Genomic DNA, 14,544 nt, shown 5'->3' with positions numbered 1-14,544 from the left:
AACTCAGGTACACTGTACGTGTTACGTAGCTTATGCTAAATCACATTATTTTGTTGTCAGTTGTCATGTATATTACACATATAGAGTAATGTATATATCCAGTTTATATGATGATCGAGGGCAAAGATCTCATAGCCAAAACAGACTGATTCAGTTGGGTAGACTGATCAGTACTTCTTTGTGCGGACATTGCACCGATGATGTCCTCTGATTTCGTATCGCCCTTTATTCAATATATGCACATGACGGTCAAATCAGCTCTTGGAGAGATCTCTCAATCGCTTGAGCTGCATTGTTGCGTGATTCACTTCTTGTGTTTTCACTGCCGAGTTGCTTCAAATGTCTCCGCAGAATGATCGCAGCCAGATTAAGTAAATTTAAGCCTTCATATGGTGCAACTAACAATCACCAAACTGTCCTTATTCTGTATTTATAGCTGATCTTTGAAGATGTTTGATAAGATCTCAAGTCACTAATGAAATGAAAGAGTTCCTCATCAAAAAGATGACGACACCTAATGTAATTAAATGGTAATTATGCTTAAATGTCAGAATATTTACGGTCTTGAACTCCACTTGTTGGCATTGCAGCTGCCGCCTCACAGGTGTTCTCATTTTAGTGGTTCATAAAGCTGTGAGAAATTAAAGTTGTGACCTCACACACCCCGTGGCACTGGTAGAGAATCACTGGTGGGTTTACAGTAGATTGTCGGCATGGCAGCGGCTGCTTGGAAAGGTTTCATGTCATGAAGCCGGCAGGGTTTACACAGCAGCGACTGTCTGCCGTGACATTTGACTGGCTTCATTTACTCTCTCTCCGGTTTGTTTATGAGAAACAACAGCAAAGCTCTCCCTCTCCACCTTTGATGAATCACACTTTCACTCTTCAGAAAATCTTCCCGAACATCACATTTTAAAAAACTAATTGTTCAGTTCATTTATTGTTTTAAGCGTTCAGATAAAAAAAAAAAAAAAAAAAAAAAGGCAGACTGGCTCGAAACCGTTCACCTTTTCTTCTGTATTTGTTTCTTTGCTTTCTTACAAAAACATAATCCTCCTATTGTTCCCGCTCTCAGTTTGTCCTCCCGTGGGATTTCTCCGTGGAGTCGCAGAAGCCAATTTCAGTCTACTCCTTTACACTTAAAACAAGTCGATCTCCAAAGACTTCAAATCCCTCCCTTGCATCTCTAAACCAAATGAAGTCATAAATCAGTCTTCTGTACATATCATGCTAATTAAGAGCAGGGCTCAGCTGCTCTTCTCCAGCCGAAGATGAAATAAAAACGGGTCCATAATTATGTCAAAACAATGTGCTTTCGACCTCTGCCACAGCACATTTGGAACGGGTATGCGGAGATAGAATATGTGCACTGACACCCAGTAAAAAAAAGTGAAAACACTTTGTCCATTTTGTCTGGAAGGGATTTAAAGGGTTTTTTTTTGCTACTGAATGAAGATTTTCTTCTATTTCTAATGCAGATTACTTCAGGTTTGCACAAATAAATTTCTGGAGGCTGTAAAAGCTCTTGAACTAAACCCAACTGTCAATTTACAAATGTGCCCCAACACCGTCTCACTCCCCAGCCCTTATTTTGGCTCATTGCTGCATGTGTAAAACGCTAACAGACACCAGCAGCTCAAGCTTGCAGCAATAAATCAAGTCGAGATTGTGGGAGATAATTTATGTTGTGCACGGTTGAAACCCTCTCTCCCTGTATTTAAGGTTTCTCCACTTTTGTGCTCTTCCGTTCACTGAAATGTTGGAGACATTATGCGAAAGGCAGTTCAGTTCTGTGCCAAGCTTTGTCCTAAGTCCTTGCAGGCCAGATGGCCACTGCTTACACATGTGTAACTCTGATAATATTCTACATATGTAAATCTGTAAACATATGCTCAACCTTCAGTGTACAATCTTCCTCCCCCACAGAATTGACTAATCCTCACACAGAACAGAACTACTTAAGAAAAAAAAAAAAAAAAGACTCATCTGCAACTTGCAGAGTTTTTTTTTTACGCCGCTAGTTTATTTATTTCCCAGCTGTATCACTTCGCAATGAAACGCACAGAAAAAAAGCATTTACACATGCACATGTAAGTATGAGGCTGTCACAGTGACCAGTGCTTAGTCATATACAGTGCTTGAAGTGATAATAAATGTATCACTTACTTGAAAAACAAAGTTTAATATTAGTCCCAGTGTCACAGCTGGATCCATCTCCCACCTTTTACCATCCCCTTAACCATACTTGAGTTCCCAATAACCAATTATACCTCTTATGGCCTCTCAAATAACTTTAATCACTGATTAGGATTCCTTGTTCACAAAGCAGCTACTTAAAAGTAATTGCTCAATAAAGAGAGGGGAAGTTGTCGTATTAAGTAGGTGTTCCCGCTGCTTCTCTCATTAGTGCTCACTTGGAGCTTTCATCTCCCCATTGTCACAAATGGAGCCGGCTTCATTCACAGCACAGGAACCGCTCCGCTCCGCCTGGTTCACACTGCTTTAAAGCTCAGTGCGAACCAGCCCAAATGCCAACTCGCTCACACTCGTGTTAATGCTTTTGATTCATTAGAAATAGAAATATTGGCTGCATGTATGACGCAAATGGGATAAAGTGTGTATGTGTGAGAGTGCGTGTGGAGTAGAATTTGATTTCTGGTGGTGGTGCCTCTAGTTTTGGTTTCCAGTAAACTTCATTGGCTGTTGGCGGTGGAGGGAAGCCAGTGAGGGGTTCACGTAGTGACTACAACTGTTCAATTTGGAAAAGAGGCAAAATAAATACACAAAAAGAAAGAAAATGGGAAACCTGACACTTTTTTTTTTAAGTTGAAAAATCTTTGCCTAGATATTATGTCACAGTTTCACTGGAGATGAGAGGAAAGGATTTCTTATTTTGATGAGAATGAGGACTGCTTAGGAAATTCCTCCGGTTAAAAAAGAAAAAAAAGAGAAGTGGAAATATAGGGAGAAAACACAGATGACAATTAATTAAAAGTAATTCTGTTTGCACTGCAAATGTTATTTTCTCAGCATGCAGATTTTTTTGTCTGACTTTTCCCCATTTTACAACATTTACAATAATCCCTACTTTAATGCTTTTATATGTAACCAAACTAGCACTAAAATAACCCGCTCTGTGTACGAGTTGACCACATGCAGAAACTGTGGTTTGAATAATATTCATCCACATTTAACAATGCTAATGTTAGCTGGGGGGCAGGAACTGCTTCCAGGAACCGAAACGGGAACTAGCTTCTTCTGGTCATAGACGTACAAGTTAAGTTGGCAAGTTCATAAAAAGCTTGTTTGAATAAAGTGATAACCAAAAGCATCAAACTGACTATTTAAGGTACCTTTAGGAGTTTTTCACAAGTAATGCTACTGAGTGCTTCCCTTGGATTTTAAAATATTAAAATAATCCTATTTTATGAGCAAGTAATACTCATAAACTCTTCTTTAGCTTTGGTGATTTTCCATATGAAGCCAATAAAATCGGATTTTTTAAATTTTTTTTATGAACAGTCTGTAAATGTCACAGATGAATATCTCCTGATCCTCTGTTTTCAAAGTCAGGTAAATACTTTCCTCGAAGAGCGTTCTATTATGGAAACGAGCTATAACATTACACGCCACTTAATTCGAAAGGCCTCTTTTAGACGGCTGTTTCTCCGGTGACCCTGAATCAGCCACAAACAACTTCAGGCTCGAGTGCAGTCGTTTATGAGAGAAAATGGTTTTGCTTGAAAGGACTAACCACTGCCAGCGCTGGTGTTGTATACGAGACCATTAACACATTTCAATCCTAAATGACCGGCGCGGTGACGGACGCGAGGAAAATAAGGTAGAGGAGGGGGGGAATAACCAGAAGGATCCTTTCAGCAAAGATGCTTAATGACTCCTGTTCCTGCTCCAAGTCTCGCTTTCCACTGTTCCACATACAGAGCCGTAAGACCTTTTCAATAAAACAAGCATCTCTGAAACATTTACAACTCGTGTTTCCTGAAATGATGAATCCAAAACTTCTTTGATGTTGGAGAGAAATGTACATGAAACTTAATGTTTTAATTCTCTGTAAGCCACAAGTTACAAGTGACTATTCTGGCAAAAAAATGATCTGTGCTGGAGCGGGAGGGGAGGGGAAGGAGAGGAGGGCTGGGGCACAGCCTTGTTGTCAAGCAGCATATTTTACTTTCCCTCCCAAAGGTTTAGAGGAGCTGTTACACTCTGGAGTTTTAGTGGAGGTCACAAGGTTATTATATAAACAATTCACATGGAGGCCCTCGAGCGCCCAGAGGGAATGTTTAATGCAATGCTCACAATTTTTTGAATGTAGTGATGCTCAAGATGCAGACGTGTCCAATTTTAATCATGCTGCATTATTTCTCTGTCATAATTTTTTTTTTTTTCTTTTTCGGCTGTTTTGTCGAGGTAACTGAAAACCAGCCTTAATTAATTTGGTCAGCTGCCTTGGATAAACTACATTGATGACATCAATTAGATTCTAATGAAAACAGATAAAAGCAATGGAAAGCAAATGGAATTTCTGAACAGGACTCATCAAAGTCTTAGCATTGGAACAAATTCCCATTACGTCTCATAAAAGCCTTTAATTTGCAAAGCTCATGTCTGGTTTGGTACTTAGAAGTACATGGTCAAATGATTCAGTCTTAAGTCTTGTGCCGAGAGAAGCCAAATCAGAATTTAATTTGGCACATAACTCCTTATCCTATCTAAAACATGTGGCTGGATGCAATCCTTGGATTAGTGTGGACTTCAGAACTACAAATTTGGCTTGTTTCCCGTCTTCTGGCAGAGCGAACACCTAGTCTAACCCATTTGTAACACAACATTTACATTTCCAATCTCAGGGAGAAAAAAAACCCACACATGCTTACTCCAGATTAGTACTTCTTAGTTAACCAAATTGCTGCAATTATGTGTGTCAATCCATTGACGTGGGATAACGAGGCTCCGCTGCTTTGTCTCTTCCACTCTCCCTCGCTCTCATTTGTAATAACAGTATGACCTCTTTCAAATATCTACTTTCATTTTACAGTTCAAGTCAGATTACAGCTCCGGCAAATTATGAGGAATTATTATATAATAATTTCTGCTGTCAATTGTCTTAAAATTATTTTATTGTTGCAGTATATTGAATAAAGCGCTGTACCACATTATATATTTTTTTAAAACATCATGAGAAATGTGCACAACTTGATTCACGGTGTTTTAAATATTAAATTGAAAGTTACGGACATCCTGTCCAAGATCATAATAATTTCAATATTTTTGTTTTGTTTTTCACAAGATTTGTAAGTCACCATCGATTGTTAATATTTCAGTCCTTTTGCACTGAACCAAAAATGTTTTTTCCAGTTGTAAAACACAATAAACTCTATCACCTGTATTCACAGACAGTATTATATATCTTTACACTTTAACCTGCAATAACTCATTTTGTGGACACGACATTAGCATTTTATCACCAATGATTTACTAAGAGCAAATCAGTGTATTTAAATGAGGTATTTGCGTGTTAAAGTGATTTTAACTGTTCTAACAGAACGACCGCAAAAGGAAATCTGATCCCATTGAAATTAATAAATAACTTTTAAATACAACAAGAACAAAACGCTACATAGGAGATTATCAGTGAGGAAGTCGATGCCGTGGGAAAAACAAAAAGATGAATAAATGAAATTATGAGAATATGGCAAGATATTAGGCAGAAACCCCCCACCCCCACCCGCTTATATTAAAACATTGGCAAATAAAAGAGGAGGGATCCTCCAACAAACAGCGATCAGCAGGTCCAGATCTTTCTGTGATGAGCAGGTGACTTTTCATTCAGTGCCTCGATAGTGCTCGTGAACCTGATGAAGCTACCTGTGAATTCTGCGGGACACATTCAGGACCTGTGACAGCTCACCTGAATAACGGGACTGGGGGGGATATCCAAGCAGAGATACGCTGGAACGACTCAGAGGCAGGAAAATGCTGAGTCGTAAGAAGTTTTGACATTGCTGGTGTTGTGTGCCTCCTCCTTGTTGTTGGTTTTAAATCATCATTCGGTTCATTTAATAACGCCGAAATCTTAATCTAAAGATCAAATATTTGTGGTACTGGTGGCTAACATCATACCTGCAGCTGGAATGAACTTTACGCATCACAAAGGGGTCTTTGTCGGTTTTAAATTGTGGTTGGTAATGAAATGCTCAGGATATTACACACTAAACATCATTACAGCTGTAAATAGGTGAAACCAGATTTATGAACACATACTATCTATTGTTAGTATAATAATGTAATGCACATTATCTAGAGAACAACATAATAAAAAAATCAACTTGGTGAAATATGAAGGACTAAAATCATTACTATTACACTCATCAACATGCAGTAATCAGTGCAGAGCCATTTGTATATCTACACACAATAAACTCAGCAGTCTCTATGTTACCTACTTTTAACCTTGAATGTACAGAACATCATTGGAACCGATTTTAACTGTAGGTTACAGTAGCTCGACAGGATCTTTCCATTAGGAGACACCTTTAATGTTTCTCGTTGTTTTCTCTACTCGTGCTTCTAGTCATTGCAAATAATGTGATAAAAAAGATGTTAAATTTCTTTCGTGTTTATTGAGCGGCGTAGTGTCTGCTCTTTCAGAATTGTGACAGTTTGGCTGCAGAAAAAAGGGGAAGTATTTAATGAGCCGTTTTTGTTTTTCCTTGGTGTGTGTGTGTGTGTGTGTGTGTGTGTGTGTGTGTGTGTGTGTGTGCGTGTGCGTGCGCGTGCGTGTGTGTCTGTGTCTGTGTGTGCCTCCATCCCAGTGGACTACCCTCCCCCTCCACCACCTGCCGAAGAGTCAACCGGTTTCCCGTCCACCCTTGGTTCCTTCCCTCCTCCACCGGCGGTGAACTCGTACGATTTTCAGGTGAGAGAAGCTGCTGTTGTAAAAAAAATTCTTGGTTGTCAGTAACTTTTTCAGAGTCAGCACAGAAAGCAAAGACGGCCCCGAGCGCTACACTGAGTTCATGTACCGAGTCCAGCAAAACTGTCTGTCCATTTGAGCTGCAGCCAACTGCAGACGTCCAGCTCCAGATGCTGCCCGGAGCCAGCCACTCTAAACTCCAGGACTCACACACACTCGCATACTTCCTTCCTTTCTGAGAGCTCCCATGCAGGAAGGATGGAAGGCTGACACCTAATGGTGGAGCCTGGTCACTTGTCTTTGCTTTGCAAATACCCGCAGGCATTTGGCCCTCCCGGGATATCTGGCCTCTGCGCTCTGTCTGACACTCTGAGCACTTGACCTCTGCTGAGAAATCTTCCAAGTGTTTCACATTCCTTTGTTCTGTGTAAGCAGGAGGAAAAAAAAATCTCCCTCTTCCAGCCTCTCATTTGATCTGACCAGTTTTCGGTCCTAAATAAATGCTTCCTTTGTAAGTTTGTAGACAGAATGTTGCATAATTTAGATAAGTTATGCAATGCGTGTAAATTTGCGGCCACACAAACTGTAAACATAGCGAGTGTAAATCTGCACCCTTAGGATTAGCAGTACACGTGCGTTCTTGGTGATGACCTTAATGTAAACTACAGGCGCTCTCAGAGTTATACAGTTATTTTAATAGGTGCAGTGCGATGACACTCGGAGTCCTCAATTTCATGGTTTTGTTCAACCAAGAGAGTTAGTATCAGCCAACCAGCAGAGCTGCTCTCCTTTAAGACATTTAGATTTGGCAGAGCACAGAGAAAGAGACACATAAAGAGTTAAGAGTAGAATAAGCCGTCAACAAAAATGCACCTCTCTCATTAGAAAGCTATGGAAACCCCTCAGCAAATCATAAGCTCTTCAAATATCCACATAGAAGCTGTGTTATTACCATTCTCACTTTATTATTATACCAGATTTTTTTGACCTAAACTCCAATATTCTAAATATTGATGTGATCATTTTACGGACAGTTTAAAATTCATACACTTATCTCTATGTGTGTATAACAATTGACTAAAAACCTGAATTTAATATGAGTCGTCACTTCCCCGGCCTTTTAAAAATGTCGGTCTTGGTGGTGATTGTTGTATTTCATATTTAAACTGTCAACTCAAAGTTATCAGATGTTCTTCACTTCATATATAGTTTTTAAAATGATTCATAATTGTCTCTAGAAATTGGCCTTGTCCAGAACGCGTGGACGCGCCGGCCCGAGACACTTTACACCACTCTGCTATTTCCAGCGTCGCCCCGCCTGTTTTTTCCCAGAGAAAAGGCTTTTTTGTACTTTACAATTCAACGCAGCTCAACGTCCTCTCCTCCCCTTTGCTGTTTCACAATCTGCATAATCGTGATTGACCCCGGTGCAAATATTTTTTTTGGACTCTCCCCTCGTCTCAAATGCTCCGGACACGTGACAAATCACAAGTGACAGGGAGTTATTTGACAAATAGCAGCTCCCAGCATGCCTTCTTCTTCTGCTTTACAGAATAAAGCAACAAAATGAAGGCCAAGTGATGGATATAAAAAAAAAATATTTTTAATAACCTATTTGGAGCATTTGAATAAAGACAGATACTAAAGATAGGCTGTATGAAATAGGTTATGAATCAAATCCACAAATGAGAAGGTAGGAAGGTGGTATATACACCTATCACAGTGAACGTCTATGTAGTCTAAGCAGCAACAAGAGCGACGTCACTCGTTGGTCTGTGAACGGCCGTTAATAAGCCTCGAGTTCAGACATTGGTCGTTGCCATCTTGCTAGTTTGGAGCCAGAAGTGACCATATTTGGACGAGCTGGGGGCAGCTAGTGGTGGTTGTGACTCGATCTGATTAGAAACCCGGTGATGCTACGTCCGCCCACCGATAGCCGTAACCTGACTGCCGTAGCCTCCGGCCTGTCAATCAAACAGACCAAATACATGGCTTTGTAGGATTATTTTCTAATAAATGACGGGATTATTTTCAGATCGACTGCAAGAAAACTAATAAGAAGGACTGATATTAGCCAACAACATCGAAATGACAAGTGGAAAAAAATGTATAGACTGCATATTTGATGAGACAAGTTGGATGGGAGTCTATGGAGCCAGAGGCTTTTTGGAGCCAACCTCTAGTGGCACTCGGGGGTATTGCAGTTTCAGGCACTTCCGCATAGTCCTCATTTGTTAGGCTTGAAAGCTACGTCCAGTTTTATATGCAGTCTGTGGTGTAGACCAGAAATGCAGAAAGTGAAGACTGCTCATTGTCCGCAGTATCACGGTTATGTCGTGCTGTATGTGGGTTTCAAGTGGTGCTGCTTGGTGCTCGGGGTACGCACTTGACGTGCATCACATTACGTGCTGCGGCGCCACGGTGCCTGTTTTCAGCTTTAGAACTTACGTGGCGAGGGCACAAAAAAAACCTCGGGAGGCTTTTTACAAATATAAAACTTCTATGGATTAAAAATTCAGAAATTCACTGACCTTGGTTGCAGTTTGAAGTGTCCTGTCAACAGTTTTACAGATGTCTCTTTTATTACTGTGTTAGATGAGGAAAATCATTTTCTTTTGCAGTACCGTGAGTGACCACCGGGGTCCCTAAGTGGGGTCTGTTTGAAACAAGGTCTGCATAAAGGGCCTGTATTAGATAAATAAAGAGGTTTTTTTTCAAACTACAAATCATGCAAACATATGCCAGAAGAGTCCAAGAATATAGATATAGACCTGAAAATGTGCACAATATGTGCCCTTTAACTCAGACTGCTGAAGTCTCATGTTAGCTTCAAAACACAAGAACCTGTACTTTAAACAAAAGAACAACAAATTGAAAAACCCTTTGGACTATGAAAAGGATGTTTTTTCTTACCTTGTGAACTTTTTGATTATGCATGCATTTGACAGGATAGCGATCATACATTACATTTAAAACGAACATGATAACAAATATTATCAGCACCATTCTCTCTTTTACCGCTGCCATTTCTGCCAACAGTCTTCATTTTTATCTGCGCAGCATAGACAGTTAAAGAAAAGGACATTTATGGCCTGATATTGCATAAGAAATTAATTCGTCTCAAACTTTTTCTTTTCCTTTCATACTGGCTGTAGACTCATTCTGGCCTGCAACTTAATTCCTTAATACACCACTGGTATCTTAATTATGTGTCCTCTAGCCAGAGCAGAATTCTTTAATTGTAGGCGCCGTTCAGAAAAAGGGACAGATATCAATCATAATGTCTTTATATCTTTTTCTCAGGCCCTCAGTAGAGAAATTCCTCATACTGAGTGAATAAATCAGTGATTAAATGGTATTTTACTCTGAAAAAAAAATGCAGAAATATGCTTTTGTCTTGTATCACCCTGGTGTAGAGAGATGTCTGGATTATGACACGTAAAAGATGAAACCTTTAGCAGGAGAGAGAAATACAAATCTCTCGCCATGGCTGTTGTCCACATTATGAAGCCCTGCACGGCAAATTCCTGCACAACACAAAGACTGCGATGTTTCCTTTTATCCTCCTCGTTATCACCGTTAAACAAGTTTGCCTGTTTTTTCTTTTGTTGATTTGAGACAAGCCATTAGTGTTTTGCTTTGTTTACCCCCGCTCATGATTGCCTTAGATGTTTTTAAGCAGCAGCTCTGCTCCAAATGGAGGCAAGCCCTGCCTGTAATAGATTGTGACAGGTAATCCAAACACATAACATTAGAATAAGCAGCAGTCACTGATCCAGCCAACTCAAAAAGCCCCCGCAGGCAATTGCAAGAAGTCTTCTTGCAGTTGCAGCATAGTTCAGAAGACTAAAAATATGTCATTCCATGGAGAAATTCCCGGGAATTTTGTAGAAAACCGAGTGTCACTGACGGTCAAATCATTTGAACTACTTTCCAGATTTTTTTGTGCAACAGTTTTGTTTTTCTTTTGCTTAAATATTTTGTGTTTTTTTTTTTTCAGATGTTGGTGTTGAGGTAAATCAGACCAAAAATTGTTGATGAATAAATCAGGGCCTGCTGCGGCATTGATCCTGTTACTGATGCTTTCAAGCTTCCTTTGATAATAAATGAGTAAAATAAAACATCTCAGAAATTCTCATCATCCTTCATAGAGCACGTTTAAAAATAAGGAATACAAAAATATCTGACTTTTAATTTTAAGGAATTGACCTTTTTGTTTGAAATAGTGCTGGATGAGATTGTGATGAATAATGCATGAAGAATGAGATACTGTAAATCCAAGAGCAGTGAAAAGGAGGAGGTGAATAGTGCAGCACGTTATGAAAGTTGTCTTTCAGACAATGCATTGCTTCTTATTTCTCACTGCATTTCTCTCTCAAAGTCTCTGCTATTGATGTGTGGCTTTCAAAAGGATTGTCTGAGGTCAAGGTGAAACATGAACTTAGAAACTGTAATCCAAACTTTAAGAAGTGTGAAAAAAAAAAAAAACCGCAGAAGAGAATGTCTGCGAGCAGCACAGAGTCAGAATTACTCGTCTAACATGCTAAAACGGAGATGCTGCCGAGTACCACTATGACCAAGTTGGATGTAGCACTGTTGTGTTTCATTTCCATTTGGTAAATTTGGCAGCGTTGCGGTTGTGATGTTTTTAGAACTGGTGCAATAGCATCAGTGTCAAATGCTCATTATTCACTGTCTAATTCGGAATAGTGATTTGGCAAAAAGTAAAATCCAATTAACATCAAAATTGTGGTGAGGCATAAATCAGGGCAGAGGGCTTAAACTATTTCTAAAGCTTTGAGCGTTCCCAGGAGCAAAGTCGCTTCAAACATTGTCAAATGGAAGTCGGTCAGAACCACCAGGGCTCTTTATAGAGGAGGCCGTCCAGCCAAACTGAGAACTGAGCAAGAAGAGCCGGAATCAGGAAGGTGACCAAGAACCCAACAATCTCTCTAACGAAGCTTCCGAAGTCCTCTGCAGAGATACGAGAACCAGCCAGAAGGACGACCATCTCAGCAGCACTTCAACAGTCAGACCTCTATAGTACTGGATAGACGGAGGACACCCTTAGTACAAGACGTGTTACAGCCCACTCAGCGTTTGTCAAACCGTATTTAAAGGACTCCGAGGGCAAGTAGAAAGATTCTTTCTACATTCAGTTTTTGTCTGAATGAATCAAGACAAACACTGAACTCCAAGCACTGTCTGTTGCACACCAGGCACAGCTCATCACCTAATAGCATCCTTACAATAAAGCATTGCAGTGGTAGCATCGTTCTATAAGGGCGCTTGATAGCATCAGAGACTGGGAGGCTGGTCATGAGGATAAATGCAACTAAGTATAGAGGAGGCCCCGAGGAGAACCTTCTCTGACTGAGGCAACAGTTCACCTTTCAGCACAACAATACCTGCCATGGCCTAGAACTATCTGAATGCTTTTGTAAACAGGAGATTTCAGTTTTTGAACTTGAAAAAACAGGTCGAAAAGAATGTTTTCGCTGTCATTTTGGGTCCTTGAGTGTAGACGGATGAGCAAATATGTCAATATAAATCTTCGACACACGAAGGTGTCTTGGTCCTTTCTGAAGCCGCTGTTTGGGATGTTTGTTCACAGATTAAAGGACCAGAGAAAACCCTTGAAGAGAGGCGCTCCAGTCTGGATGCAGAGATCGACTCCCTGACCAGCATCTTGGCCGACCTGGAGAGCAGCTCGCCTTACAAGCCACGAAGCACACAAGTACGTTACCAACACAACTTTACACCTACGAACACAAAAATAATGGAAATGAACTACAGTATGTAGCCCTTACGCTACATACACAACTACATTACTCTGACAGATATAGTGTCTGGTTGCTTTCCAGATTAAAGGGGCGGTCCATAGGTATTACACATGAAGTCTGATTTACTTTTAATGTGCAGTGGTCTTTATTCTGTGTTAGCTGTTGTCTGTGGTTTTAGAGGAACTCCCCTAGGTCAGGGAACTGGTTAACCCAATGATGTCACAGTGATGTCATCGGAGTTATTTGTCGAGGCTTGACATTTCTAACCTGAAGAAAAAACTGCATTATGGGCCGTGGAGTGTTCAGTTTGAAAGAGGTGGATGTTTTTGTGGCAGTGGGGGTGAAATAATGGATTCTATGAAGTTGCATCATTAAATGTAGGACGTCAGGTTTTGGTTGCATGGCTTGTCCTAGACTAGAAGTCAGCATTTCTTTGCCGTTCTTTGTTTAATCTGTTTCTCACAAACAACCAAACTTTATAGTAGTGCAATACTACATTTCTGGAGTCCCTCTTTGAGACTTTAGGTGAATAAAAACTTGATAAGCTTTTAACTGCAATAAATTGAGTTTATTGACATTAAAGATGTAACTAGCTGTTCCAAGCCCTTTTAGTTTTGAGTGACGTTGGTGGGCATCAGTCAGAAAAAAACAATTAGAAGAGAGGGTCATTGATATCAATGATCAAAGACACAGACACAAAGAAGCCAGTTCTTGGTAGAGCTCCAGAGAGAAGAGAAGTTGATGTTAACTTTTACTTCCATACTGACCTTTTTACATTGTTTCATTGATTTTTTTACTTAAGTAAAGAATCTGAGTAATAATAATAATAATAATAATAATAATAATAATAATGATAAACGTTATTTGTATAGTACCTTTCATACAAGAAATGCAGCTTCACAAATGTTGTCGTGTGTATTTGTTTGTTGTAATCTGCAACAGACACCCTTGAAAGGCTTCACAAAGCTTACGGCAATAAAGCAATGAGCCGGGTCAGGCGTTTTTATTTGTTTTATGTTGGTGTTACCGAGGGGCGCAGCGTCACTGTCCAATACCGGAAAAGGCGCAACCGAGTGCGTTTTCTTTGACAGTCGTGCTGTTGTGCACCTTGAATTCGTTGCTCAAGATCAGACTGTCAACACCGAGTTCCATGGTGGCATTTGAGGAAAAACATTTGGTGCAGATGACCAATACTGTGGAGCAATGGCACTTGGGTTCTCCAATGCACCTGCTCACGGCGCATTAAAAACATAGAGGTTTCTCACCCGCTAAAACACAATTGTCACCACGTCGACTTGCTGAATTTGGCTCATTGCGACTTCTTTCTGTTCCCCAAAGATTTGACACCGAATTTAACATGCGCTTTCAGCTCAAGTTTTAGGAACATGGATAAATCCTAGACATGTTAGACCAATGTTAACAAAAGCATTTGTGCTGATGTGGGTCAAGTAACGAAACTTGGAATATTTAGTCATGAAGGGAACAGCTTCTCTGTGTACTCCACACGTCACCGTTCGCGTGCAGCAGTGGCAGACTTGAAACTTTTAGATCCATCTTCGTAAACGTGTAATGTATGAAAACATGAAAGCATGTCAAGAGTGATTGAAGTATTTTAAATGAGGTTTCTGCAGGAAACAGACCCGTATGTTGCATCTTTAAAAAAAAAAAAATGCAATAAAGACAAAATGAGTCCTGACCTATATCATTACTTGATATTAAATGATATTAGGAGCAACTTCAAAAAGTCAAAGCCTTGGGCAGTTCACTAAATTGTTTGACACACAATAAATGTAGGACAAGCGGATAAAAAAACCCTAACCAATTGTG

General features: G+C 40.0%; 1 protein-coding gene across 4 annotated transcripts in view; it reads left to right on the top strand.

The window, feature by feature from the left end:
• The window catches only part of lpp (LIM domain containing preferred translocation partner in lipoma), a 158,483-nt gene that overhangs the window by 65,227 nt on the left and 78,712 nt on the right, over positions 1–14,544 (top strand). For all 4 annotated transcript variants that reach the window (XM_069150858.1, XM_069150856.1, XM_069150857.1 and 1 more), the window contains 2 exons: positions 6,834–6,937; positions 12,549–12,671. In XM_069150858.1, coding sequence (XP_069006959.1) covers positions 6,834–6,937; positions 12,549–12,671 — 227 coding nt within the window. The remainder of the gene's footprint in view (positions 1–6,833; positions 6,938–12,548; positions 12,672–14,544) is intronic.

Source organism: Embiotoca jacksoni, unplaced genomic scaffold (genome assembly GCF_022577435.1).
Source record: "Embiotoca jacksoni isolate LCO1_2020_lvr unplaced genomic scaffold, fEmbJac1.0.p SCAF_16, whole genome shotgun sequence".
NCBI lineage: Eukaryota > Metazoa > Chordata > Actinopteri > Embiotocidae > Embiotoca > Embiotoca jacksoni.
Note: the sequence above shows the minus strand (reverse complement) of the source record. Positions and strands in the feature narration are given on the sequence as shown.